Genomic DNA, 27,632 nt, shown 5'->3' with positions numbered 1-27,632 from the left:
TGTCCACGCCTAAGGGGATGCATAGTAAGGGCTGGCTGCCAGCCAAGGGTGATCTCTAGCCTGTTAAAACTTTAGGTGCAATTTTGTAATCCAAATGTCTGTGGGTGGCCTTCCCTTTGCTCACCAGAGAGAAATGGTTGTGCTGATTTAAGCAGCCAAAAAGTTATTTAAGCACATCTTACAGTTCCTTGTTTTTATCAGCCTGCAGCTAATCCTGGCTTCATTGTGTCATGTTCCAGCCTGGTCTGCTAAATACAAACAGATATCTGTAACCTGCACTTGTAAGGAAACTCTCTCTTAGGAGATGTGAGAAATATTCACTGGTTTTAATACAGTTAATAACGTTGTTAAAAGAAGTCATTGTAAAAGTATCTATCCAGTGACAAATTTTGAAGGAATAGCTGATCAACTTGTCGTAGAGCAGTCACCACATGAATTTGCAGAATTTTTAAATAAACACAAAAGGATTTTGCTAGAAAACCTTCTCTCCTGCTCAGCTCTTTCTGCAATATAGTTGTATCTCTTCGAAAAAACCATCATGGTTCACTGAATGTTCATTGGAACTTAGTTTAAGAAACAAATGCATTTTGCTTATTATTTCTGAGCTGATTCTCTTCTCATAGCAGTGAATCTGCACAATCGGTGCTAGTCAGTGTGGATTCTGAAGTGCTAAGGAATACAGAGTGCCATCCTGCTCTCCTGCCACCAAGTGAGGAAGCATCTTAAGCCCAAATTCACAAACCAAATTCACAAATTCTCTGCTGCTTAGTGAGTGTAAGCCTTTGACCAGTGGGTTTTTAAGCGAGAGGCAGTGAGAAGCTGGTTGAAATGCTGAAGGAAGCAGCAGGATGTATAAGCATCATCCCTCAAAAGTGACAAGCGTTGAAGCTAACATGTGCTTGCTAATTAAAACATCTGGGTGAGTGGCCCAGATTTAACTGCCCTGCAATGTCTCTTGCTGCTCATGTTTCCCATTGCATCTTGAGACTGTGGCCCAAGCCAGGACCCCCAGAAGAGGGCTGACACCCACCTTTCAGTGCTTATTTTGACTTCACTGCAAACACCTATTGCAAGTGAGAACTGCAGAGCGCATTGCACCCTCCCCACTCCGTCCAGCTTTGAGGCCAGCTGCAGTCGTTTTACAATCATTATTTTAAGAGCAAGAGACTAATGAGGAGGAGAGCTGGGTTTTACATTTTGATGAGAAGGTGATAATGCTCACTGCACAGACTCCCCAAGGAGCCATAGTGCTTACCATTTGCCTCGCCTCCTTAGTTTTTATAGGCCTTGGGAATGAAGGCTGAAGTTTTAAGGCAGCGAAGCATCCATTAGGAAGTGCTTGCAGTGACCTTGGAGGCCGAGTTAGTCATTTGGCACTGCCTGAAAGCAGGAATGTTTTTGTCTCAGGGGCTAGAGGTGGAATGGTTTTGTCTTAGGGGCTAGATGTGGGATGTGGTTTCTGTATCGCTTGTCAGAAGATTTGCTCCCTGAATTCGGCAGTTGGGAAAGCTGAACTTGTGTCTCGTGTTCATTCTGCCTTGTGCTCGTTCTTGCACGTTTCTTTTCCCAGCCTGAGCAGGGACAAGAGTTGCCAATGCCACAGGACTTCGCATCTCCCACACTGAGCTCAAGTGTTGTGGTATTTTGGCATACCTCAGGGATGGAAGGGATTTGTTTTGCTGGGATTGCTGCTGTAAGGCAGCTGTGGGTCCAGAGCAAAATTCTGGTTGATGTAAGCATGCACTGTATCCCTGATCTGTAGGGAAACACAGATCCAGGAATCTGTACTCAGGCTGGGTAGGAACATGACTATCTGGGATTTGTTACCAGTAAAGAGGCCTCCTAGATTTTTATTATCCAAAGTGCAGTGTTTACAAGCCTTAATTTCAACCAATTTTGTAAGTGTCCTCATGAGACACATTTTGTAATGAAGCTCAGCCCTCACCTCTAGTATCCCAAACTCTTGGAACAAGTTCTGGTGTGTTCCTGAGGGGCCCCAGGAGGCAGCAGCCCTGTTATAATTTGAAAGCTGGATTCTACTCGTCCTCTTTTGAAAAAGAGCTGCAATCTGCACCTGCCATGCTCCACTTACTTCTGGGAGGTGTTCCTCAGAGGTAAAACACTACTAGTTGGATGCTGGGTGCAATTTTCTTTTAGGGATGACTCCAGCATCTTTCTCAAGTCAGACCCATAACTAAATCTCTCCTCAATGTGCAGCCCTAGTGGTGTCCTGTGCACTCAGCCTTCCTGTATCCACTTGCTTGGGATGGAAACTGCTGGCAATAACATCACCAGACTAGAAGTCACCAGCCTCAGCAAGCAAAAAAAAAAAAAGCATGTCAGAGCAATGGAATTATTAACTCACATGGGTTTGGGGTTATCTGCTTGCTCTTTCTGCTCGTTATATTCCTGTGGTTCCGTGTTTATATTCCCAGTATAAGGAGACCAACCACCTTTTGGTCTTCTTATATATAGATATAGATACAGATATATATAAAGAAGACCAATCCTGCCCTGACCCATTCCCACAAAATGCTGTGTTCAGGGGACACCCTGGAAAAGGTACAGAAAAAGTCACAGCAGCCATCTATGTTCAAGTCCTTTGCTGAGGCAGATCTTCAGGTGAGAGCCCAGAGATTAATGGGATGTATGTGAAATGCATGTATATGAAGAGCATAAGCATAAAAATGAGGAGCCCAAGAGCCACTCTTGCTACCTGCAAAACGAGACTAGGCTCATTAGGAGCCTGCAGTCAACCCTCGCTTGCTGTCTGCAGGGCTGGGTGGCGGGGGCACTGCAGGGGACGGTGACAGCCCATTGGCCAACAAACCAGCCTGCTGGAAAACAGATTAAACTCCCTTTGCTCAGAAACAAGGTGGCAGCCTCCAGCCTGTGCCAGCCTCTGGGGACTTCAGTCAGGTGCGTAAATGAGACACAAAACAGCCCTCGGCTGTGGCACTGCCTGGGAGCCCTCCCCAGGGGGTCACTGCTGCAGCCGTGTGGGTACCTGTGCCCGGGGGCGCTGGCCCGGTCCAGCCTTACCAATGCATAGTGGTAAAAACTGGGGTTTGGTGCTGACAACAGGTCTGTGCTGTCCTCCATGCCCAGGGTGGCTGGGCTGCAGCGACAGCAAGCGTTCCTGCCGCAGGTGCTGGACAGCACTGCCGGGCTCTGCAGCCCCCACCCTGCAACATCGCTGCTCGGTTTGTTTTAATCTTGTCACTTATTAAAGCGGAGTCTCCGAGCGCAGCCGCTGCTGTCAGAGCTAAGCAGCGCTGGGGACCTGTTCTCCTTCGCACCTCTCTGACTCCCTTAAGTCCCCCTGATTTACAGCAGGATGGGGCCAGGCTTGTAGGTGGTGTCAGATCTTGGTGCTATGCAGCAACTCGGGGCACAATTCTACCAAACTGGTAATGGCAGCGCCCGTGCTCTGCCGTCACGCAGCCTCTTGCGTGAGCCAGGAGGTGCCTTGGCCCCTCCAGCCTGTCCCACTGCTGCAGAGCATCGGGATTTATGCGGTGTCCTGTCTCCTGTGCTGGGTGGGCTGAACTGTGGTTACATCAACATCTTGAAGGCTCGGCCAGTCCTGGGGAGAGCAGAGCCCTGCCCAGCCTCACCACTCCAGCAGCTCCCTCCTTCCCAGACAGTTCTCCCAGGGTCACTCTGGACAACACACAAACTTTTTTTTTGCCTCTAGGCAGCCTGTAGTGGCCCAGTTACACCCATGGGCAAACACCTAACAAGGCATTTGGCAGCTGGGTTGTCTGAGCTCAGGCCTAAGGTACTGGGATGACATTTAATTTCAAGTGCTAGCTGTGCTCCGAGGCATCTCCTGACTCTGGGATTTCATAACATGCAGCCTGCACGCTTTCCTTGTCTGCTTGCATGTGCATTGGGTGAGGCTGGACATCTCTGTGAACACAGAAGTAGCTCCACATGGTAGAAAGGCTGCTGTCAGAGGGAACAAGAGCCTGTTTGTTCTCTAGGTCCCCATCACACAGCCCTGAAGAACAAACCTGCTTGTCCTCAGGTCTGGGCTGTGCCTACAGGAGGAGGGACAGGTGGCAGTGGGCACTCTCGGCCAGCACTCACCAGGTCATCGCTGCCGGTTGTTGGCCTGAGGACAGTCTCAAAGCAGGCGCCCACTGTTATAGACGCTACGCCTCACCAGCCTTGCCTCCTTCTCCAAGACTCTCTAAGGCAGGGCACTTGGGCTTTTCCCAGTGCCAGAGCTGGCTGCAGCGTCGCATCCTTCCCCAGAACCCCCAGTGGTCTGCAATCTGTTTTCCCTCTGCATATCAGTGAAGCTGGAAGGAAAGATGGACGGTTTCCCTGACGGCAGCTTGTAAGCACAGTTTGCTTCAGGTCAGCTGAAGACCTCAGCTCTGCTGAAGTGGTGGCAGGTGATGAGAGGTGCTGCCTCGGAGCGATGCACCGGGGCTGAGATGCTTTCCTGCCCTCTTCTCGTGGGTTTTCGCTTCAGCCGGCAGGCTTCATGTACTTGCCAGCCATTTTCCCCCAGGCCGCTGCCTCCTCCTCCACCACTACTGCTGTGGGCTGGGGTCCATGGAGGTTTCCTTCTGTAGATTGTCATCATCATTGCTGAAGCCAGCTCTTTGCATAAAGCTTAGGGATTTAATGCAACATAAAGAACTTTTTTTTTTTTCCCATTGCTAAAGTCAGTTATAGCTTTAGTTCACTCCTTTCTGGAACTGGCTGTGGTCAGGTTCCAGCTGGAAGGTTACGACAGCCCCTAAGGGCTCCTTCGCAGCTGATGCCGAGCTCTCTGCTGTGCTGGAAATGCACCAGGCTCTCCACCAGGCAACTGCCGGGCCCTGCTTGCCTTCCCCCCATGGATGTCCCCTCCCCGGGCCAGCCTCACGCTGCTCTGCAGCCCACCCAGAACCCCCTCCCGCTGGCAGCACTGGGGTTGGCATTTCCATCTGCCCCCAGACCCTCCCCATAGCAATGCGCCTCCCTGGAGCGCCACTGGGCTGTGCGCTGCATGTCAATGGCAGCGGCGCTGATGGTGACTGGCATCTCCCATTTTTCAGGGGTTTGTGAATTCCGAGTGTATCTCACAAGCCTGTCACAGTAGCTGCTGTGCTCTGGGGCTTGTGAGTCCTGCAGCTTTCCCTCCTCCCTTGTGAGCAATTTATTTCCTTTACTGACAGCTAACTATTGACTTCTCGTTCTCCTGAAGATGAGATGTCCTGTCTCATCAGGTTTAAATTAGTTTTATCTTTAGACTTTCCTATTAATAAGCTCTCATTGTGGTGTCATTACTTGATATCTATTTTCTGATGTTTTTCATTAATGGCTCTATATCTTCCAGATATTTTTTCAAGTATTTTTTTTTCCCCTGCTGCATGAGCTATTTCATAGTCAGGCACAGATCAGCGATGTGAGGATGGCCAGATGCCAGTGAGAGGCATGCGGGGAGTGGCCCAGGCTGCATGTGCAGGGTAGGGTGATGGATGGGGCTGCAATGGGGCTGGCAAGGTTGGCCCCGCGCTCCCTCGCTGCATCCCTCTAACCCCAGGCTGGCTGTGCCGCACCAGGTGCTCTCAAGAGCACAAGTCAACAGAGTAATTAAAATGCCTTCTGTGGGGCAAAGGTGCTGCCACTCATTTGTATTGGACTTTCCAGGAAAAAGAGAGGATGACTTTCTGTGCCCCTCCTGCAGGCTCCCTCCCCTCCAGCCCCCGCCTGCCCGCTCCTGTGCCCAGGCACTGTCTCCGGCCCGTTGGCAATAGCCCCAGGGCTCGGGGCACCCCTCAGCTCCCATTCCCCATACAATCCCCTTACATCCTCCTTCCCACTCAGAAATCTCGTCTGGGTTACGTCCCAGGGACGTGCTGCACATTTGGGACATCCTCGCAGCGGTACCCTGGGCTGCTCTGCCACACGAGCGGGGATGGGACCGGGCAGGGTGGCACTGGGACACCGGGAGAGCTGGAGCAGCAGCAAACCATGGGAACGCGGGCCGAGCTCATGATCCACAATTCAGTGGTCAGCGTGGACATTAACAGGAATGTTGATGTTTTACCTGGAGATCTCACAAGATCAAACAACAAAGTAGGATTCAAACCAGCATTTTTGCCTAGAATGCCAGTGTTCAGAGAGCTGAGCTGGCCTCAGCGGGGGGCGGCCGCCCTTAGCTGTGCACAGCACGCAGCAGGAGCACAGCCGCCCCGTGCAGAGCCCCGCCCTCACCCCACGCCTCCCCCTGTGTTGTGGGGAGCACTCAGGCCCCTTCTGGCCTGGCTACATTTGCTGTGCAGGAGATACCACAGCTTCTCTTTTGCCCTGCAAATACCACTGCCAACAGGGAAATTCGGGAACTTGTTTTCCACTGGGGAGAAGGCAGGGAGTGCAGCACTGCACACGGTAATTTGGCTGAGCTGACATCTGCTGCTGACCCGCAGAGAGGAGATCAGAGCGTGGCCAAAGCTGCGCCCTCCTGCCCTGGCAGCAGGACCCTCGGTCCCAGCGCCACGCGTGGGGATCCGTGTGCGTGGAACGTTGCAGCGTGCTGGCTGCAGGGCTTCGTGTGCCTCTTCTCATCCCTATTAGCAGAACTTCCTCTAGGAAACTGGAAGCAAAAGGAAATTATTTCATGTTATTGCAAGGGGGCCCCTGCCTTCCCCAGTGGTTGGGCTGGCGGGAGCTGCTGCAGAAGCGCGGGGACAGGCAGGGCTGCTGGCCTGGCTGGCTTCCCTCGGCTTCAGGGGTTTTCTTTTTGTATCTTCAGCAGTGTCAAAAGCAAAGCCCATCAGTGCTGAAAACACTCAAATCTCCAACGTCTCCTTAAGACCAGGAAAATGCATTCACTGGGCTTCATTTTCAGGCACTGCTTACATGGGGCAAGGCAGGGCAGGAGTGGGAAGTGGGGCTGGGTTGGCCGTGTGGGGAAGCGATTAATGTACGAACAAACCTCATTTCCCTAACTGTACTTCTTGCATTAACGAGGAGGAAAAAGGTTCCAATTCCTTGAAAGGAAACCCTGCTATGACAACAGCCTGATGTACAGTGGCACTTCTAATAGAGCTATCAGGGTGCTTCAGGGATGCTCCTGTTCATGGTGTGTCTGCTATCTGCAAAGTCAGGTCACAGAGGAGAATTAGCTTGCCCAGCCCCTGCTGTTGGCTTGCATGCAAAAATTACACAGCAAACTACAACCAACTGCAGAATGGGTAATTTGCAGCAGTGCCTACAGCACTGGGTTTAGGCTGATTAATATTCAGCGCACTGCTGTGAAAATGAAAAGCCAGACAGAATTGTCCTCCTCCCCTTTCTGCATCCATGAAGATGCCAAGGGTAATGGCTGAAGCACAGAAGCAAAAACAAGGTTCACTTTGGTCAAGTTGATAGAGGGGGTTTGAGCCTAAAGAAGATACTTCATTCTCTTTGGATTATTTAGCCTCATCTTTTAACTTGCTTCCTCTTTCTTTTTTAATGTCATCTTTCAGTTATTTAATTACAGGAAGTTTAAAAAAGAATAGTAGGAGGCTTTCTTTGAAGCTATCAGAACGAAACAGTAGGTATTTCAAAAAATAGTTTTGCTTCAAAGAAGGGAAATGTTCTGGCATTTAAAAAAAAAAGATTCTTCCCATGATTTCTTACCAAAACGCCATTTTGAAAAACCCTTTTACTGTTGGTGGGAAAATGTTCCCCACTCCATGCACAGTCCTGCTGGGAGCAAGGAGCGGTACCTGCTGGCACAGACCCGGGATCCTGTGGGCAGCAGGAAGATGCCCCGGGGCTCGGGGGACAAACCAAACCCCAGCAGCTGGGCAGCTGGCTTCCCCAGTGTTCCTCCTCGCCAAGCACCTTCCCGGCCCTGGCCACAGGTGATGGGCTTCTCCCCACCCTCCCCGGGCTCTTTGCTCCCCTTGTTGGGTGGAAAATCCTGGGAGAGGCTCAGACCTGCCCCTGCTGCTGTCCCACCCGTGTTGGGCTGGGATAGGGCTGGGCGCTCTTGTACAACAGCTTACGAAAGAGGAAAGCAGCGCCTCAGGAAAAGCCGAGGGTGCTGTTTGCTGTCAGGGCTTCGGTTTTGCATTGAGATGAGCCAAAGTAAACCCTGACGCAGCAACCCCAGCCTCCTGCTTTTCTGTTGTGCAAACAGGGCCAGAGGAGAGCGGGATGGCGCGCTGGCAGAGCAAACCCCACGAAGGCAAACACGGCGCGGGGGGAGCTGGCAGCACTCAGAGCCATGCTCGGCCAGGCACCACGCACTGTCCGTGCAGTGTCCCCTCCACACACACATCCCAGCTGCTGGGGGGGGATCTGGGTCCCCCTCACCCTCAGTGACACCCCTGGGCACCAGCTGGGGAAATCCTGCACAAAACCACCTTGGGGGCCTTGCTGGGGGGGCTCGCAGGGGTCTGAGCTGTCCTGGAGTTGCCCACACTCGCACACCAGGGCCAGGCAGTGCCAGTGGCAGGGATGTTCCCCGTGGCACCATTTCACATCAATACTGGTACGGCAAACTGGTGCGGGCTGGCAAGGCAGGTACTGCTGCTGGCTCCGCAGGGCTCATGGTGGCCAATGGCTGCCCACCTCCTTGCTCTGCAAAAGCAGAGGTGGGAACCATCCTGGTGGCACCATGCCAGCTGGAAGGATTGGGTTTCTTGGCATTTTGGTTCTAGGATTAATAAGGAAACCTTTACACCTGTCTTTTTGCAATTATTCACAGCCAGTGAGCCTGGGTTGGGATTTGGCACTTTTTTTATCCTGCTCCTTCTGTTTCCTTAGGAATTGGAAACCGAACGTGCCCAACGAGGTGTTACGTATTAAACAGCTTGGGCCAAGGCAATGCCATCAGTCCTTGTCCTTCCCCTCACAGCTCTGCCGCGGCCATCAAAGGACACCCAGCCGTCTGCTCATCGTCTCTGTGCCGCAGAGCACACACAGCTCGTTGGCTTAAAGTTCAGTTTCCTGGAGCACTCAGCACATCGGTGTTTATTGCAGCCAGCACAAGAGGCAGGAGGGATGCACCAGCTGCAGCCCAGCGGTGCCTAATGACCACGTCTCGATAGCATCGTTATCTCTGTGTTTAATTGGCAGGGTAGGGGTGGCATCGGGCCCTCCACCAAGGTCAGGCTGCTAGGGGCACCGCTCACTCGCAGGCTGCAGCAGCCAGGTAAAAGGAGTGAGGAGCAGCAGGAGAGGCTGGGTTAGAGTCCCCGGGCACCTCGGTTACCCCATCAACTTGAGAAAAGGGCAGCAGGAGACTCTGAGGTGTTTAGAGGAACATTTAGACTCCTGAATGTTCAGCCACATGTGCAGGAGCTGTAGGTTAGGCTACAGGAAAATGGTCTTTCCACAATGGAAATTTTGTTCTTTCATGAGAAAAAAAAAAAAGAGAGAAAACTGACAGCTTTTGCTCACAATTGAAATAGTTCTACGGGGAATTTGATTTTTGGATCGACTGCACCAGGAGCTCTTCACTCAGTTGAGCCTTTCCTCCCCAGAGCTGCTGCTGCTTGGCAGAGCTGTGGTTTCTGCACAGAGCCAAATTAATAAAAAAAACAAAAACATTTTCTGTCAAAATCAGTTCAGGTTTGAAGTTTTGGAACACCACTAATGCCAGCTGCAGGGGCCAGAGACGTGCCAGCCGGTGGCTCTTCAGCAGCCCTGCATCCGATGGGATCAGATCAGTGCTTTGGGGACAAGAAGCCAGCCCGGGGCACAGGTAGGGGATGAGCCACAGCCAAGGAACGGTGGTGTGGGCTGGGGTCTGTGCTGGAAATACTCACCCTGAGCTGGCACCACAGCTGCATGTGCTGCTTTTTCTGGCTACCAGCTGGCTACCACCGTTCCTCACTTCCCAACATCTTGAGCCGTTCTGCTTCTCTTCACCTTTCCTTCTGAAGGTAGCTCATTAGGAGCAGGCGGTGCCTGCAGCCGGGGCTGGGGCATCTGGCCGTGTGGTGGCACGGATGCTGCCAACTGCTGCCAGCCGCAGACACCGGCTGGAAAGACAAACTGCAAAGCTGTGTATAAATGTCAGGTGAGAAGCAGGTACCGTCCTCTGGCCCAGGCACTGGGACATGAGCAGGAGCCCTGGCCCTGGGAGCCCTGGCTGCAAACCTGTTGGGTCTCCCCTGCACCTGCGGGACCCCTGCCTGGGGCCCTGGGAGTGGAGGGGCCCATGATGGGCAGAGGCAGAGGAGGGTGCTGGTGCACTCCAGCAGGGATGCCCAGCAAAGCCAACGTGAGTGCTGGGAAGCGGCTGGCGGCATGTGGTACCGTGCTGGTGGCTTTGGAGGCTGCAGGGCTCAGGGCTCTGGCACTGGCCCCAGCAGCTCTCCTGTGCAGGGAGCGGGGGCTGCGGCACGGCCGACCCCAGGACGCATTTGGAGGTGGTGCACAGCCAGCCAGCCGCCATGGCTGGAGTGAGCTCCTCCTGCGCCTCCATCGCCGCTTGCTCACCCCCAGGGTCCCAGGGGTCCTGGCCCCAGCCTGGGGGGGCTGCCCTGGGTGGGCGCGAGGGACGTGTTTGTTCATGTCAAACAGCTCCCAGCTTGCTGGCAACAAGCAGGAAGCAGGAACAGAGAATAAAAGAACCAGCAGCTCAGGGACAAGGGCAGAATAAATCTGCATAAATACAAACGAAGGGAATATTTATTTCTCGTGTTGACCACATTTCTGTAGGTACTTTAAATTGTGAGAGAGGCACAGGTCTGGCAGGGCTTAGGCTCTGCTCCGGGGCCACAGCTCATCATGGCTCCCCACCTTTCCAGCAGACCTATCTATTAAATATTCTTTGCATGTGAGTTACTCCTGTAGCTGATTGGGGAGATAAATAACAAAATCCTTGCAAATGCAAAAATCCTTCGGCAGTTTGGAAAGAAACCAAATCATGTGCTGAATGCAGATGAAGAAAAGTCCTTTTTATTGTAAGGAGTAACAGAAGGGATGTGAATCCACCTCACCCACAATGCAACACATCCAAATCCACTTGGAGATTACAAGACAGGATAGCATTTACTCTGATCAGTTCAAAGCACAACTGTTGGGGAACAAATAAGCTAAGTATGCGTCTGGATTAGACTGTAGGCCTTTTTTGCTTTCTTTTTAACAGTATGAAATCACTGGAAACAGCAAAATTTGCTTTTGAAATGGTAAACTAATCAAGAAGTAGAAGAAGAGCAAAGACACGGCATTTAATTTCATCAGCATTTGTCCCTTTTCTCTCTTCCCTTGAGAGGAATTTGGTGCTGTTGGTGCAAACTTACAGAATTCCCAAGGGGCAGCTGCGTGGGGGGCCAAATCGCTGCCACCAGCTGGGCTGCCTTGGTCCAGCACCAGGAAAGTGTCCTCTGTGCCAAGCAATTACCTGGCCCAAAGCACAGCCCCGCTCCGGGCAGCACGCGGGTGTGTGAGGAAGGATGGGAGGGCCAGGGCAGTGCCTTTGTCACTGACTGCCACCACGAGCCACGCATGGCCATGGCAGCCGGGAGGGCATGTGGGCATCACTTGGGGCTCCTGCCTCTGGCTCCACTGCCAGCAGGGCCAGCAGCACGGCTAACTGTTGGCACAGGTAACCATCGGCAGGCTAACCACCAGCATGGCTAACCACCAGCATGGCTAAGCATCAGCATGGCTAACCGTCGGCATGGCTAACCACCAGCATGGCTAACCATTGACATGGCTAACCATTGACATGGCTAACCGTCGGCATGGCTAACCACCAGCATGGCTAACCATTGACATGGCTAACCACCAGCATGGCTAACCACCAGCATGGCTAACCATTGACATGGCTAACCATCAGCATGGCTAACCACTGGCACAGCTAGCCACCAGCATGGGTAACCATTGGTGCTGCTAACCATCGGTGTGGTTAACCACTGGCACAGCTAACCCTGGGCTGGACAGAGACACCAAAGTCTGATAAGGCTGAAATACAATGCAGAAGAAATAGTGTATTTAGTGTATTTTCTTGGATAGGTTTCTCCATTTTCACGTCTGTTGTCTGTGTATTGAGTCATCTTCCTCCCCTCGCTCCTTTTTGTCAGGGCAAAATGGTGGAAATCACCTGCGGGGGCACCTGGGGGGAGGCCGGAGCTGAAGTTTTGGGCAGCGCGGGAGCCTGGAGTGGCAGCTCCGTGCTCCCCCCATCACATCCCGCTACCAGGCAGCAGGGTCAGCCCTAGTGGGCTCATCTTACCCAGCCCAGCCCAGGCACTGGCACCGGCACATCTGGCAGCAGAGCTCTAAGCCAGATTCCCAGCCAGCAAATCATCCTTACCCCACGGCGCTGCCGGCCCCACGGCTATGCAGTGCTCCCGGGGTCGATGCCTGCGACTGGGGAAGAGGGACCAGGTCAGTGCACCCCAGCCCCGGCCCCTCTGAGCCCCAGCAGCCCCCTCCCATGGGGCCAGGCTCCGCAGTGCCCGACGTGCCGGCAGCCTGAGAGCCCCAGCTTTATGGGCAGAGGTGATTTAGTGCCCTGAGGAATACACCTCTGGGGAAGCTGGGACGGCTTCCAGCTCTTCCTTCCCTCCGCTATATATTAACTTTGCTTGCATATGAAGCTGAAAGCTCTCCCAATCACCTCTGCAAATACTAATTAATCCTCACAGCATCCTGAGGACCATTATTCACTTCTATTAAGTAAATATTATTAAATCCTTTTATGAGAGGTGAAGTGACTTTTCCAGGGCTGTGCAGGGCGTAAGTAGGAGCGCACAGACTTTGTCTTGCTACCGTATGCCTGGAGCCACCAAGTGCAGCCACTGCTTAGGGGTAAACCTGCCCGTACCTGAGCTGGGGGATGTCTCCAAGGACCAGGGACCCTGACTGCCCCACAGCACCACTGAGCCATGTGGGGTGAAATGCTTTGTGGGGCTGCTCTGAGCTGCATCAGCACCCCATGGCACTGGCTGCACCCCAAATGGGGACCCCCTCCCTACTCTTGGCCACTACCTGCACCAGGGCTGCATCCCCCCGAGCAGCCCCGCTGCCATGCCTGCTGCCCCTTTCTGGCTCACAGACACCAGTGGGGATCCCCATCGTGGCATCAGGGCTGGACTTACTCTGGAGGAGCCACTTGATGAAGGCATTTGGGAACAAGGAATTCTGCAAAAAATAAGGTGTTTAAGGCACGTGACTGTGGAGACAGCAGCAGGTAGGAAGGCAGGCAGTGCTGGGGGACCAGGGATGGGACGTGGCCGTACCTGTAAATCCAGCTCGACGAACTGCCCGGTCACCAGTGGCAGACTGGAGAGGGCAGAGTGGATTTTCCCAAGGAGCCCAAAGGAGATGACACCTGGGGAGAGGGGGAGGCCATCAGGGCTGGGCAGAGCTGGCTACTGGAGCACTCTGCCTACCCAGAGCCGCGCTGGCAAGTGGAGCATCTGGCGGAAGCTGGGCGGGCATAGCCCCTGCCCGGCCACGTCCCCAGCACCAGAGCAGGAAAAACCCCTCGTCCCTCCTGCAGGTCCCACCCCTCCCAGGGCTCGAGGGCTCCCATGAAAGCTGCTGTCCTGGAGCCAACTGGTGCACGTCGCATCATACGGGAAATGTTTTGGGTAAATGGGGACAACACTCCTTGCAAAGAAGCAGCAATTACATCTGTGTGGGACTTGAAGTAAGCACAGCTGGGGAGGGACTTCCCCCTGAGAGGGGAACGCCCCCAGTTCTGTGGGGCTGCAAGCTGGTGGGTCCCAGCAGAGCCGCCTCTCTTGGCAGCAGCCTGGATTTGGCCCCAGTTAGAAAAACAACCGTGGGAACAGCAGGATCGTGATGCTTTCGTGATGTCAGGCAGCAAGAGGGTGAGCCAGGACTGTGCCCCCCACAGCAGCTTTGCCGGCCAAGCGGAGCTGCTCTTGCTCCCCTTCTCCCATGACTCCAGCTCTCCTGAGGACACCCACAGCCTGTTAAGATAGCTAGACACACAAAATTCAAGTATCACTGCAAAAATTAACATAGAAAAGAAAATGTAATGACTTACGGTTGAGGAATTGTAGCTTAATATTGATGATGCTGACCCAAATATTCACTAATGGGCAAAGCTGCAACAGTAACAAGTGGCACAATCTTGGTGAGAATATTGTGGGTGTAGCAACATGTTTCCCTAACATCGTTTGTGTTTCAGTGACTCTAAATCAAGCTGGAACAATCAGCTCCTAGAACATAGTTTCCTCCATGGAAAGAGAGCAATATAATTTGTTCAGCCCTCTTCTCAAAATGGCACAGGTTCTATTTAACAGAATAAAAGATTTTCTAACAAGCACCTTTTCTCTAAGTGAGGCTGTCACTTCTGCTTACTGCACCGTGGCGGTACCAGAAGGTGTTTGAGAAAGCAATTGGTCACAAATTATCCCATAACATTGCATGATGGAATTTGAATTACTTCTAACAAATAAATCCTGACTGTAAGAAAGATCAAGGAAGTTTGCCGAATTCTCTTATGGGACGTGGGCGTGTGTCTGTGCATGCACATATATATATATATGTACATGTGCGTAAATCTGCTGAGGCAGTCATGGCAAGAGCACTAATGTCAGCTGAAATGCAGCTTCTTACAGCAAAGGACTTTCAGGCACTCACCAGCGCAGGCACGAGAGACTTAAGAGAAGAGTTCAGCAATCTGCTCACCAGGTTGGTGAAGAAGCTGGAACAAAAATTACCAGGGAAGTTGTCAAAACCCAGGGCTCAGCATCAAGACAAACCTGAACGCCTCTGCTGGTCTGCAACACCGTGAGTGCCCAAGATGAGCCCATTGTCTTCTCTTATAGCTGAGGTTAAAAGATGCTGCAAGCTCACAGCTCCCCCAGGCTTTAGCAGGAATTATAGACGCTCAGGACTCTTACCTGGTTCTCAAACTCTGATTGTTAAGGTGTAAATCTGTGCCCAGATCCAAGATGGAAATTTTGCCCCACCGTAGACACACAAAGAGCTGACCCACGGCTTGTCCCACCTGTTACATTAACCGTTTCCCCGTGCACATATAAATACCCCATCCCCTTGCAGGTTTCTCAAAAACAAACAAACAAACAAAAATCGGCTTTCCTATGAGAAAATCCCTCATGCCGGGATAATGGAGCTGCCGTTTGCCTCAGAGATTTTCACTGAATTAACCTTGCCTGTGAAGTGCTGGGTGGTCTCAAGCCTGGAACCCAGAGCCCGGCTGGGCAGCGCAGGGGGCAGAAACCTGTCTGCAGCGCAAAACGCAGCCCCACGCGGGGGCCACAGCTGAGCCCAGGTGAGCCCAGGTGAGCCCAGGCTCAGCTCCTGCATGTGATGGATCTGTCATTGCAAACCACCTCGGGGCTTCTGCGTGAGCAGCTGCTCGGAAGGCGAGGTGAGCCCAGTGGTGGTAGACGCTCCTGCACTCACCCCTTCCGCAGGTTGACACTGAAGCCCCCGAGCAGGTTGCTGCAATCTTTCATCACTAACTTGAGGTCACCGGGGGTGTCTTGCATCAGCACCATGTGCGTGGTGATGTTTGTTTCTACCGAGGATCCACTCAGAAAATGAAAAATCCTGAAAAATAAGGAAGTAGCTTGGAGGGTCATGGAGGAAACCAAAGCAGCACAAACGAGTGGTATCGGTGGCCAAGTCGCAAGCTTGGGCTCAACCAGGACAAAGTTTTAGTCTCAGGACTTGTGTCAGGCTCCTGATATTGTTAGCGGACCACTGAAGTCCCAGGGTGCAAACAGGCACAGAGGGTTTTCCAGGCCAGTTCTGACTTCAGGGGAGGAATGACAAGTTGACATGAAGGAGCATGGAGCCTTCTCGGCACTTTGCTTCCAACACCATGTCCACAGGAGGGTCACTGCCTCTGCTGGCTACCACAGACTGAGATCATGCCTTTGGAATGAGAACAGCTGGAAATGTCCCCAGGGAGAGGCAGCAGCACAGTGCAGATCTTGCTCACCAGCTGCTTGCTCAGCGCTTGCGAATGTTTCTCCAGGATCTGGGAATGTCCTGTCTTCCCCAGTACCCTCAGGCCCCCATGGCCTGATGCTGCTGTCTCGCTCACCAGCCCTACTCACCCTGGCAACCGAAGCACCAGCTTCGAGTACAGGTTCAGCACCAGCTCGCGTCCATGAAGGACCTTCCACGACATCCGGATGTTCTCAAGGTTCAGCATCTTCCACCTGGGGGTCAACATCGAAGCAAACCCACCTTGAATTACAAGATCAGCAGGAGCAGAGCCTACAGTCCCATCTCTTCCTGTTCATCATTTGACCTGTTACCTATGTGGGTACTCCCAGGTAAAAGTGAAGGTGGGGAAGGGTCAACCTCTGCTCCAAGAAAAGCCAACTTCAAAGCAGGCTGAGGTTGCTCAGGGCTGTGTCCCACTGAGTCTTGACCATCTCCAAGGGTGGAGATTCCCCCACCACCTGGGGTGCCATGTCAGTGTCACATCACTCCCATGGGGAAAACTTTTCCCGTCTCTGGCTGGAATTTCCCCTGTTGCAGCTCTTCACGTGAGCTGCGACCCCAGGACTGGTGGTTTGTATAACAGGGAGGCTCTGATCCCCTGGAGCACCCCTTTGGGGGAGCCCATCCTCTGGGCATTGTTACCCTGCAGTGAGCACCACCGCTGTGCTTCTGCTCAGACTTACCAGGTGAGGCCTGTTGACTTGTGAGGGAGTCCGTTGCCCAGCAGTCCTCCACCACCCAGCAGTCCTCCTTCGCTCAGAAGTCCTCCACCACCCAGCAGTCCTCCTTCACCCAGCAGTCCTCCACCACCCAGCACACCATCGAGACCAAGTAGACTTCCATTGCCTAGGACACCTCCATTTCCAAGCAGCCCTGTGCCAAGCAGACCTTTCTCTCCAAGAAGGCTTTTATTGCCAAGGAGACCACTGCCAAGACCTTCCCCTCCAAGGATGCCTGCGCCAAGACCTTCCCCACCAAGGATGCCTGTTCCAAGCAGACCGCTGCTGCCAGGTTGTCCTCCTGCAACAGTCACAACTCCATTACTGTTCCTGCTTTCACTTCCCAGAAGCCCTCCTCTCCCAAGCACACCCATGCCAAGCAGGCCTTCCTCACCTAGAAGGCCTGTGCCAAGGACCCCAGAGCTGCTGGATGCATTTTCTGCACCAAGGGAGCCTCCACTTTCTTTTCCACTTGGACTTTCTCTGCCAAGGAGGCCGGTGCCAAGTAGCCCACCTTCACCAAGAAGGCCTGTCCCAAGCAGTCCTCCCTTTCCACCAGTGAGACCTTCACTGCCGAGAAGACCAGTTCCAAGCAGACCTGAACCAAGTTACTAATCAGACTTCCACTGTTGGAAAGATTTCATTGGCAAGAGAGGTTGGTTCAGCTACGTTCGGCTGACCTGCTCATGAGGTCTCACGGGGACCTTTGAGGACCCTTGCGCAAAGCTGGGCTCTCCATGGAGCCGAGCCTGCCAGGAGGCAGGTCCCTGATGAGCAGAAGGATGCCTCATGAGCCCGACGTGGCACAGGACACACTGGGACTGAGATGGGCACATGGCTGCCTGTGCCATGACACTCCCCTGGGAAACACGGAAAACCTCCAAGCTCACCTTTTTTGGGTTGTGCTGGGCTCAGCCCGAGGACACTGTCCAGGTTAAGGAAGCCCTGGGAGGGGGAAAGGAGGCCCCCAAGAAGGATGAGATACAAGAAGAGCAGCATCTTCTGACCTGGCACCTGTGGAGAGACCCACATCAGCCCAAACACCAGTCTCACCACATGGGAATTGGTAGCTTGGGAACCAGTCCAGCTTTCCATCCTTCACATGCGCCACCTTGGGGTGGTGGGACAGGTCGCCCCTGGACATACAGCCCCCAGGCACTGTCCCCCAGTGCCAGGGGACCACCCCAGACCCGCAGCACCTTTTTCCCACTCAGAAAGGTCAAACTGCTTCTGGTTATCAGGGAGCAACTGAAGCATGGGGATGTGCTGCTTGAGTCACTGATGGCTCCATGCCCAGCTGGCCTACCACGCTGCAGAGCTGGGTGCCTGACATCGCAGGGAAGGCTGGAGGGAGAAAATGCCATTTTAAAGAGAGCAAGAGGGATGGAGGTGAGGCAGGAGGACCTTGTACTGAGACACAGATGGCTTCCAACTCCTCCAAAATGGCCCTGAAAGAAGAATGCTCTAAGAGGCACAGCTGGATAAGAATTGGCATGTGTCAAAGTCAAGCCCTTCTTCCCATTATGAAGAATGCCTTGTGTTATTAAAGCTCAAAGCCCAGCCAAAATCACACTCAGTTTTCCATGGGCAGGTTGTTTGTTTTTCGCATCTTGCTCCATTCAGGCTATGAAAAGAGCCCATTTGCCCTGTGTTTGAACTGCCCCTACTCAATAGAAAACACTTTCAAGGACCTTATGCTCCCACATGAGCTGGACTTCTTGAGGTTGCAACCAGTGCTGTGGAGTGTTTGTCTATGCACAGAAAGGTGTTTGCAAATGAGTGAAAAGAGGCTGAAGCACTACCATAGGTCTTGGTTTAAGGGAGTGCCTGCCTGCACAGCCCATGTCCCTGGCTGGACACTCCACCTTTTTTTTTTCTGTTTTTCTCCCAAGAAAAACAACGTACAGGCTGCAGATTACAGGGGTTCAGCACTGAGAAATAATATTATTTAGGTCAGATGGAACAACTTCTTTATCTGTTCCAGATACTTTAAAAAAATCCCTCTATGACAGTTCTTGGCACAATTAAATTAGACTTTAATTCACTAGACTGTCTTTTACATTTTCCCTTTGATCAGCATGTAATGATGCACAGCTCCTGTAGCTGTGATTATTGAACAGGAGAGAAAGATAGAGGCTTGAGCAGCTCCTATTGAAAATCATGTCAAATAAAATCAGTAGGATTTGTTGGAGGGTCTCTGCAAGACGTGTGTAGCATTGTAAAAGGATACCAAAATGGTTGGCAGGTCTTTTAGAAGAGCTTTTAGAGAGAATGCGTGACAAAGCAGACAACTATCTATGCAGTTATTAACAATATCTATTGGGTTGCTACCTTCTTGGTCACATGCATTTAAGTGAGCTCAACATCTTGCACATGCAAAATGCATGTGTGGCTTTGCAGATAAACGTTTATTTTATACCAGCTGGGATGAGATCTGACAAGCTGAAAATTGTTCTGAATTCTGGTCACCAAGACCATGAAAAGAATCCTAGTCAATTCCTCTAGCTTAGTCATTATAACAAACCTAACAACAACAAAAATAAACATGGGATTTGACAAGCAAGAGCTCCACTAGCTTTAAAAATTAATTTTCATAAATGATTAAATGCTGCTACAGAAATCAAAGGAAAACATCATTAAAATTCTTGCTTTTAAAGCTGAGTTACACTTTGCTGTAGGTCATCTAATGGGAGCAGGAGCTTGGTGGCCACGGTACCTTAATGCCACTTACCTGGAGCCCTTTGATGTTGCGGTGCAGCTGCCCACGGCCTCTCAGTGGTGACTGACAGCAGCAGCTCTTATATACCCGAATTGCAGGAACAAGGAAAGTCCAGGGAAAGATGAAGCAGAGTTAGTTCCTCGTCACTGGCTGTGGAGTGTGAGCCTTGCACCAGCCTGACCCCAAATCCTTCACGTAGCAGTGCTGGACCATGGCCAGCAGCACCCAGCAAGCCTGGCTGCACGCCCCTTCCCCTGGTGCTAGGTGCCCACCAGCTCTCCTGCTGGGCCAGGACATGTTGCACCCCCGCTCCCCAGGGCTTGTCCCCTCCTGCCCCCTTTGACTTTCAAGACAGTGCATGCCTGGGGCAGCTGTGCCAGGACTGGGGGTCCAGCAAGGCAGCCCCTGGGTGCTGGGGCAGGAGCTCACGTCCCTGGGCAAGGGATGCTCTGGATCAGCCCAGCGCCATGTGGCTCCTTGCACGTGGCCCAATGTGACTGGCCATGGCCGTGACAGGGACACAGGCCGTGGCACAGGTTGTTGCTCACAGCTGCTCAGTGTCTCTCTCGTTTTGCTCTCCCAAAGCAGCTCAGAGCAGAGCAGGAGGGTGCTGGCACCCAAGAGCCCCCAGCTGCAAATCCTCCCCGCGCCCCTGAGCCCTCTGCAAGGTGCAGACCCCACCACAAGGGCAGCCACCAGAACCGCAGCTGTGGTGCAGGATGGTGCTGTGCTTTGCAGACAGCAGCAGGTACCACTCGCAGCTACAGCAGCAGTAGTGGCCGGCCCCCGGCAGCCCTCACTGCCAAGGCAGAGAGGTGGAAATCCGTGATCCCTTGTTCTCCCCACACCTCTGAATTTCCATAGGGCATGCAGACCACAGAGCATCCCTGAGCACCGTGGTTCCTGGAGACAACCTCAGCGGGGTGCAGAGGGATGTGGCAGGGGCTGGGGATGCTCCCAGGTCTCTGGCTGAGCAGGGGGTCCCAGGGATGGTTTGGGGAAGCTCTGCTCCAGGGGATGCTCCATCACATTCAGCAGAGCATGAGAGTCTGAGGGCAGTGAGAGGTGAGCAGTTACCTCCCAATGAGCTAATTATGTACAGAAACAGCACAAGGTTGATTAAAAAAGAAAGTTATCGCAAACTAAAGAGTGTGTGGATTTACGGTACACCAGCTGCACTGCAAAAACTGCCTGTCACCCAGAGGTAAGCAGGAGATGGCTTGTGCCTCCAAGAGAGATCTTGACAGTATAAAGGAGGCTTGAGAGACAACAAATAAAAGAAAATGGGGAAATAGATACAGAGGGGAAGGGAAAAGGAACATGAAAGATGACAGAAAAACCCAAGTCTGAGGTTTTAGGTGGTTTTCAGGGTGGATTTGGACTGGATAGGGGCAGGACAAGTCTCAAAGGTGGCAACATTACAGCCGTCCCAGCCTTCTCTTTCACCCCAGGAGCAATAGGCGGCTTCAGAGCTTTACATCAGCAAAGGCTTCACCGCTTCAGCAGGCAGCTGAATTGCAGGAAAGAGCCGATGCACAAACACACCATGTGGTGCATGCGGAGTTCACAGGCATCGATGGGTGAATCACCCCTGAGCCCCCGAACACTGCCAGGACAAAGCCCCAGTAAAGCCAAGGGCAGGTGATGGTGTGAGGGGTCCTCAAGATGACCAAGAGGCACCCATAACTTTGTGTCCAGGCCCCAAGAAGAGGCCGACAGGTAGCATTTGCTGGCAGACAGGTCTCTGCACACCCTGAGCTGGGTGTTGCGTGCACATGGCCAGGGCTGGGCATCCAGGCAGGGGGCTGCAGCCCTCCTGCCCACCACGGCTGGGGTCACCTGCACAGTGGGGTCTGTCCTGAGCCCCTGGGCTTCACCGGAGCCAGCCACCCCTGCAGGCTCAAGCACCTGCTGTACCTGCAGAGAGGGCTGGACTTTATCAAACCTGAGCATGAGAATGTGAAATACACCCACATCCTTCTAAGCATCCACAAAAGAGTTCAAAACACAACGTTCAGAGGCAAAAAACATTTGTGTTGTTTCTGTTCCAGGCAATGTAGGTGGGATGCAACATTTGCATGGAGAAGACCAAGCTGCTGTTTTGCTGTGTTAGGTACAGAGAGATGCAGCGGGGATCCTTCAAGCAGGCTGGGTTCCCATCCCTCCGCGGGCGGACGGGGAAGGCAGGGGTCCCTTCCCAGGCCACTGTCCCTGGCTCACGCCGACAGCACAATGAGATCCTGGGGAAGCAAAGGGGTTACTTCCCTCTAACCATCCTCCCTGCAAGCGACAGGCACTGTCTTTGCTCCGGAGTGGAGCTGAGGTGCCGTTGGGGGAACATCAGGACACAACTGAAGCACTTACTTGGATGATGTCAATGTCTGCGTTGGTGAAGTCGATGTTGAGCAGCCTGGGGAGGGGAACCCCTGCTCCCAGCACACCTGCGGGTCACAAACCAGCCCAGCTCAGTGCCACAGGAGGGGGAATCACTGCCAAGCTTCTGGCTGGGGCTCGATCCCCAGCTCCATCCTCTCTGTGTGCAAACCCCTCCCTCCGCCAGTGCAAGGCTCTCCAGAAAGGCTTTGTGTCATCGGACTGAGTGGGTCAGCAAAACACATTGTCATTTGCTGCTGCCAGCAAAGCGGCAGGCAGCGAGCAGCCCTGCAGAGGGGCACTGCTCCTGATGTGTGGGTTCACCTCCTGGCAAAGCCCCACCACCCGAAATAAGCCCCCCCCACTGTCAGTGCAGGTCGGTCCCGCTGGCTCCCATTTCTTAGGGCGAGGTGAGCTACACCTGCATAAACTCAGTGTTGAGAGCACAGTCTAGCACAAACGAATATGTGGACGAGGCGTAAGAGCTTCCTTACTGTTTGTTGCAGGCAGGAAGGCAACATCTAAAATCTGGCCAACGAGCCCCTCCAGGAGCGAGACCTGTGACAGGGAGAGGGGTCACTCAGTGCCATCGCTGGTCCTGGTCCCGTGGTTGGCCCAGCCTCACCCTGCCCTCGGGCACCTGGGGTTGCTCTGCTCACACCAGCTAAACTCAACCTAAACCCTCGGTGTTCCAGCTCCTCACCCATCTAATGCAAACTCCCAGTTTCACAGCATTCTGTGGCCAATTTTTAGTCCCAAAATAAAGCCATTCCCCAGGCCCCTTCCTGCTGGCATTGAAGTTGCCTGTAGTAATCACCTCTGGAGACCAGATGTGCTCTATCTGAAGGTATCCTGCCACAGGGGAGCCCAGGATTCCTCCTGACTTTTGCCATCATCCCCTGTGAGGCACGGGAAGGAGCCTCCCCCGGCACATCCCCAGGGGATGTTGTGGGTATGCGCAGGATGCCCTGTGGTTCACCAGGGACCCAAAACTTCTCCCTCTCAGGGAGGATTTTTTCTGAAAATCACTCATGGATTATCCATGAAAAGAAATCCTTCCCCAGAGGTGAAAGAAAGGTGTTATTCAAAGTATGACACAACCCTTAGAATGTAACTGGCCCTTATTTCTCCTGAGCCAATATCTGTCAGTGCTTTGCTTTCTGCAATGGATTTCACGTGTTGCTGAGGCTGCTCGTATTCTTACATCAAAACCACTGATGGATGAAGATGCCAAGGAGAGATCAGTCCTGTAGGAGGAAGCAGAAGTGAGTAAAATCCAAGCAGGGCCTCTGATGAACCAGTGCTGTAATGCCCTCGCCGTTGTGCAGCCCAGGAAGTCCCACATCCATGACCTCCCCAGCCACCCCCCAGATAAAGACCAATGTCCTACTTCTCCAGGTTGATGCCGATCTTCAGTTTGTTGTCCTCAACTGAAAACTGGGCCAGCAAGGAGGCATCCTGCAGCCAAACAGAAAGGGCAGGGCAGAGGTGGCTCCTCCAGCCCATGCCCTGTCTGCAGCCTGGCCATGTCACATTGGGCGCAGGTCCCATCAACTGGCACCCCCACACGTGCCATACGGGGAGGGGGAAACTGCAGGAGGAATATCTGTATGGGTTCTTCCTTCATACATACAATATTCAGAAGGCAGAGAGACTTCTGGATGTTGTCTGAGTGGATCACCATCACTTCTGCTGTAGCCATGAGCTGGATCATGCCTTTATTTTTCATTAAGGTCACTACTGGTGCTTCAGGGACTGCAATTTTCAGCAGCAATTCATGTGACTCAGGGTATGCCTTGAAAACCTGTCAACATCCAGAAATGGAAAGTCTCTGCTGGCAGGAGCACAAACAGTGCTGTGACCAGGAACCACAGAGCAGACTGCCTACGCTGGCAGCATTTGCACAGTGCTGTTCTCAGGGGGCAGATTCGATCCTGAATTGCTCCAGTCTGACAAGTCTGCATCTCAGCCGGCTGAAGCAAAGTTGAGCTAACTGTGAGCCCAGCGCCACGGATGCCCTGAGCCCTACGGAGAGCATCTCGCCCAGCTGGAGGAGCACGGAGAGCCCTGCATGCAGGCAGACAGGGCAGCTGCAAGGCTCATCTGTGACCTGAAATTGCTACAGAAGACAGCGACAACCTGGGCTCTGGCCTGCTGTGGTTTCCAGTTTTGAACCAAAGTCAGGTCTCGTTCATCTCTATGGGACATCTGGAATGGTGCCTCTGAGGAGGAAGGGACAGGGAGACACCCCCGCCCCGCCTCTGGATGCTGCTCCTCTTACCAGGTTACTTGCAGTGCAAGGGGGAACCAGGACTCACCGCAGGAACCAGGGCTCCAAGCATCGACGTTGTGAGTGGCGGGAGCTCAGGAAACTGTGGCAGAGAAGAGATAAACGCTGCACGTATGTGTGAGGGTGCTCACCAGGGTCTGCTTTCACCGGTAATGAGGCTTTTACCATAGTGTCTCTCACTTGCATTTTTTGTCTAAGATAACTGGTACGGAGGTGCTAAAGCATCACTCGGTAGGACCAGCCTGCACGCCACCCGGCTGACGGCCCCAACTCCTTTCCAAGCCAAGCGAGGCAGTGCTCCCTGCTCACCATGCCGGTGGAGATGTCCAGGTCCAGGGCACCCTCCTTCTGCAGGGTGGACAGCACTGAGCTGAGGACGTTCACAGAGAGGCCCAGCTGGGAGGAGCTGGAGTCTGCCATCGGTGGCAGGGCGGGCATGGGGACCCGTGCTGCTGCAGGGACAGCTTCTGGCTTTCCTAGTGGGTAGTCCACCAGACCTCCTGCCACTTGCCCCACGACGGTCTGCAGTTACAGGGAAAGGAAGCACAGGCCAAAACATATGCAATATTTGCCTTTACGGTTAACTTCATTTTCCTTTGGTGTGAAATCATTGTATGCACGACCATGCCAAGTCAGGACCCGTGACACTTCCTTCTCCAAAAGTTCACAAAATGCAAACCCTGCCGCACTCTCCCATGACGGCAGCAGCAGCAAGAACAGGGCACCAAGCTGGAATCTCTCGGAGCTCACTGCTCAGGTGTGTGTGGCCCAAGGAGACCTTCCCAAACCCAAGTGAAATATCCCAACCCTTGTACATAAATGGAAGGAGAAGGTCCAGGACTTACGTTCAAGTCTACCTCAAGGAACTGGCCGGTTACCAGGGGAAGACTGGACACGGTGTACTGGATACTGCCCACCAAACCCAGGGGCACCAGTGCTGGGGGGAGAAGAAGGGAGTCAGTGATTCCCTGTTGGGCTCAGATGCAAATACCCCCACCCCTGCCTGGCAGCATTTTTTCCTCCAGAAGAGCCCTGGCTTGCAAGTGGACTCAGGGCGGCCACTTGGCCCCAGCTCCGAGTGCTCTGTGGTAACGCTGCAGGAGATGGCACTTCCCTAACGAGCAGTGTGTGCCGGTGCTGCAAATGGAGGGGACAGCTCATAGCCCCCGTCAGTGCCACCTTTATGGACCTGGCGGTCCTTCTGTCCATGATCAGAGGCAGGGAAAGGGGAGATATGGGGAGGAGAGTGTATCCCACAGCGTGCTGGGGCACTGCTCTCTGACCACTGCCTGGGGGTGATGGGGTCTCGGCAAGGAGCTGCTGGGGGTCCCTGCTCCTGGCACGGGGCAGACCTGGGGTCTGTGAGGGGTTTGCTTTTCTCACCTGGGGGTGCAGAAGCTGAGGGAAAAGCATCACAGTCCTCATGCAGCCAGAGCAGAGGTGGCACAAGGGGCAAGGCAGGGCAAGGTGTGGGACCCACCATGTACTTACAGTTCACGAGACCCAGTTGGTCATTGACGAGTCCCAGGGCGATGTCGACCACCGGACAAAGCTGCAAGAGTTGGGCAGGGATGGTGAGTAACCAGCGTTTGGAGCCAGACAACAACACACAGCCCAGCTCAGCTCTGCCACCTTCTCCTTGGGTGCAGGAGCACCAGGCGTGTAGGATGGCAGTCCCCACCAGTGACTCTGCAGTGCTTCTGAGGCTGCATCAGCTCTGGATCTGGCCCTGGGCACCCCTGCCCTTCATCAAGGAAGTGGGGTTAGGACTGGGTCCCAGGAGCCAGTGAGATGGCCAGAGAGACCCTGGGGCTTTCAGGAGGGAGGAGAGATTCAATTAGCCCGTAGCACAGTCCAGGACATCACTAGAAACTTCCAGGCACTTGGGCAGACTTGCTGGGCTCACCAACCTTGCATTTGGAAGGAGGGAGCAGCTTCTCCCAACCAGACAGAGACATGGCACGTGTTCCCCACTAATCCCAGACCACTAGGCAGGTGGGTGGATGCAGCAGCCCTGGGACAGTGGCCATGCTCCCACACTGGGACAAGAGCAATGCTGCGGGGAGCTGCACCACAGCTTTTCAGACTCACTCCTTTCTGGGGTGGAGGTTTTTCCTGACTTACCAGGTTAGGAAGAAGTCTGTTCAGGACACTTGCCAATAAATTATCCACAACTGGGAGCAGGCTGTGGAGAAATAAAGGAGCACCATCAAAAAAACTTGCTGCAAAGTAAATGGGTCTTGTTAAACAATTCCCTGTGAATAGCGCAGAGCACAGACCTCCTGGAGTAAGGCAATTGCAGCAGCCAAGTGAATTGTGCACGCTTGGATTTTGCGTGAGATAAGTGTAATTTGCATCCCAAAATAGCCAGTGGCAAATTTATTGCTGCCTTTTATCTACTAGTGTATAGTCTCCTTAAATGAGCAGAAACAACCTCAGCCCAAATGCTTTGTATGATTTACATACCAAGTGCTTAGTCTGGGAAGACCCCTTGCAATGTCAGTTAAAATGACCCATGAATGTGGCACGTGGGACAGAAATGTCCCCTGGGGCGGCTGTGAGGTTGTGCAGCCCTCTGGGACAACTCATTCATTTGTTGCCGCTGCATGAGGGGTGCATAGGGACCACCACCACCAGCAGCCCTTTGCTCAGCCTGGTGACACGGGCAGTGGGCGACTGTCACCTGCAGGGATGGCAGCTGACAGTGTCGCTGTCACCCACGGGACTGAGGGGAAATGCCCTTGTGTGTCTGTCATTCTGTGGGTGTGGGCTGGGGCCGGCAAAGCCCAATGGTGAGGTGGCTCACACCAGCACAGGAGGACACCTCCATCACTCACCCTCTCAGAAGTCTGACTTTAATGCCACCGAGGAGGGTATTGCATCTTTCTGTCACCAGTTTGGGGTAGCCTGTGCCGTCCATGGTTAGTCTGACCCTTGATGTGATGTTCACTTCCACCGCGATGTCGAGCAAACCCAGGAGGCTGTGCAAGGGGAAGCAACAATGGCGAACAGGAACTGCGTCCCCCCTTGGAGACACCCCTTGTGGTGGTGCTTCCACCAGGGCTGGGGGCACGGCTGGCACTGCCAGCAGCAGCAGCAGCACCAGCCTGACCTACCTCTTGGCATTGAGGGCCACGCGGGTGTAGAGGTTGAGGTGGATGCCGATGCCAGGCAGGAGCTGCAGGGACACCCTGGGGAGTGTCAGCTCCACGATTCTCAGCCTGCAGGGACAGCGAGGGACATGGGGACACCATAAGTGACAGCTCTGAGTCCAGCACCTGCCACCCAGGCTCTACCGCTTGCGCAAAGCCACTGCTGAAGGGGTGGGCGAGTCAGAGGCCATTTAGACCAGAAATGGCAAAAGACACTGAGTTTTCTCAGTTGTTTTCCTGTTTTAGTTATTTCCCAGTTTTATCAGAAGCTCTGTTCTAGCCACCTTATTATTGCTTGCGCGTCTCCTTGGGGCTGAGCTTCAAATAGGAGTTAAAATGGGGCTGTTGCAAACAAGCAAGCACTGGCCTGGCAGCAGTGACAGGGGCTCTGAGGGCCAACGCGCGGTTTGGTGCACCCTCTACGGGCAAGCGCCTTCCAACTACTGTTTCTTTTAACTTTCCTTATTTAGCTC

The 27,632-nt window shown here is 53.3% G+C and overlaps 1 protein-coding gene across 1 annotated transcript; it reads right to left on the bottom strand.

The window, feature by feature from the left end:
- Positions 1-41: 41 nt before the first annotated feature.
- Positions 42-27,013, bottom strand: LOC308070329 (BPI fold-containing family B member 4-like). Its single transcript, XM_080404056.1, has 12 exons — positions 26,845-27,013; positions 26,132-26,192; positions 25,499-25,559; positions 24,853-24,944; positions 24,317-24,529; positions 24,036-24,089; positions 23,351-23,521; positions 23,108-23,175; positions 22,922-22,964; positions 22,212-22,275; positions 21,709-21,785; positions 42-21,584 (listed from the first exon to the last, which is right to left on the bottom strand). Exons 1-12 carry the CDS (start codon positions 26,925-26,927, stop codon positions 21,561-21,563), a joined length of 1,011 nt encoding a protein of 336 aa, XP_080260182.1. The 5' UTR covers positions 26,928-27,013; the 3' UTR covers positions 42-21,560.
- Positions 27,014-27,632: the final 619 nt, after the last annotated feature.

Source organism: Falco punctatus (assembly GCF_963210335.1).
Source record: "Falco punctatus genome assembly, chromosome: 10".
Taxonomy (NCBI): domain Eukaryota; kingdom Metazoa; phylum Chordata; class Aves; order Falconiformes; family Falconidae; genus Falco; species Falco punctatus.
The sequence above is the reverse complement of the archived record's forward strand: the minus strand, read 5'-3'. Positions and strand labels throughout refer to the sequence as shown.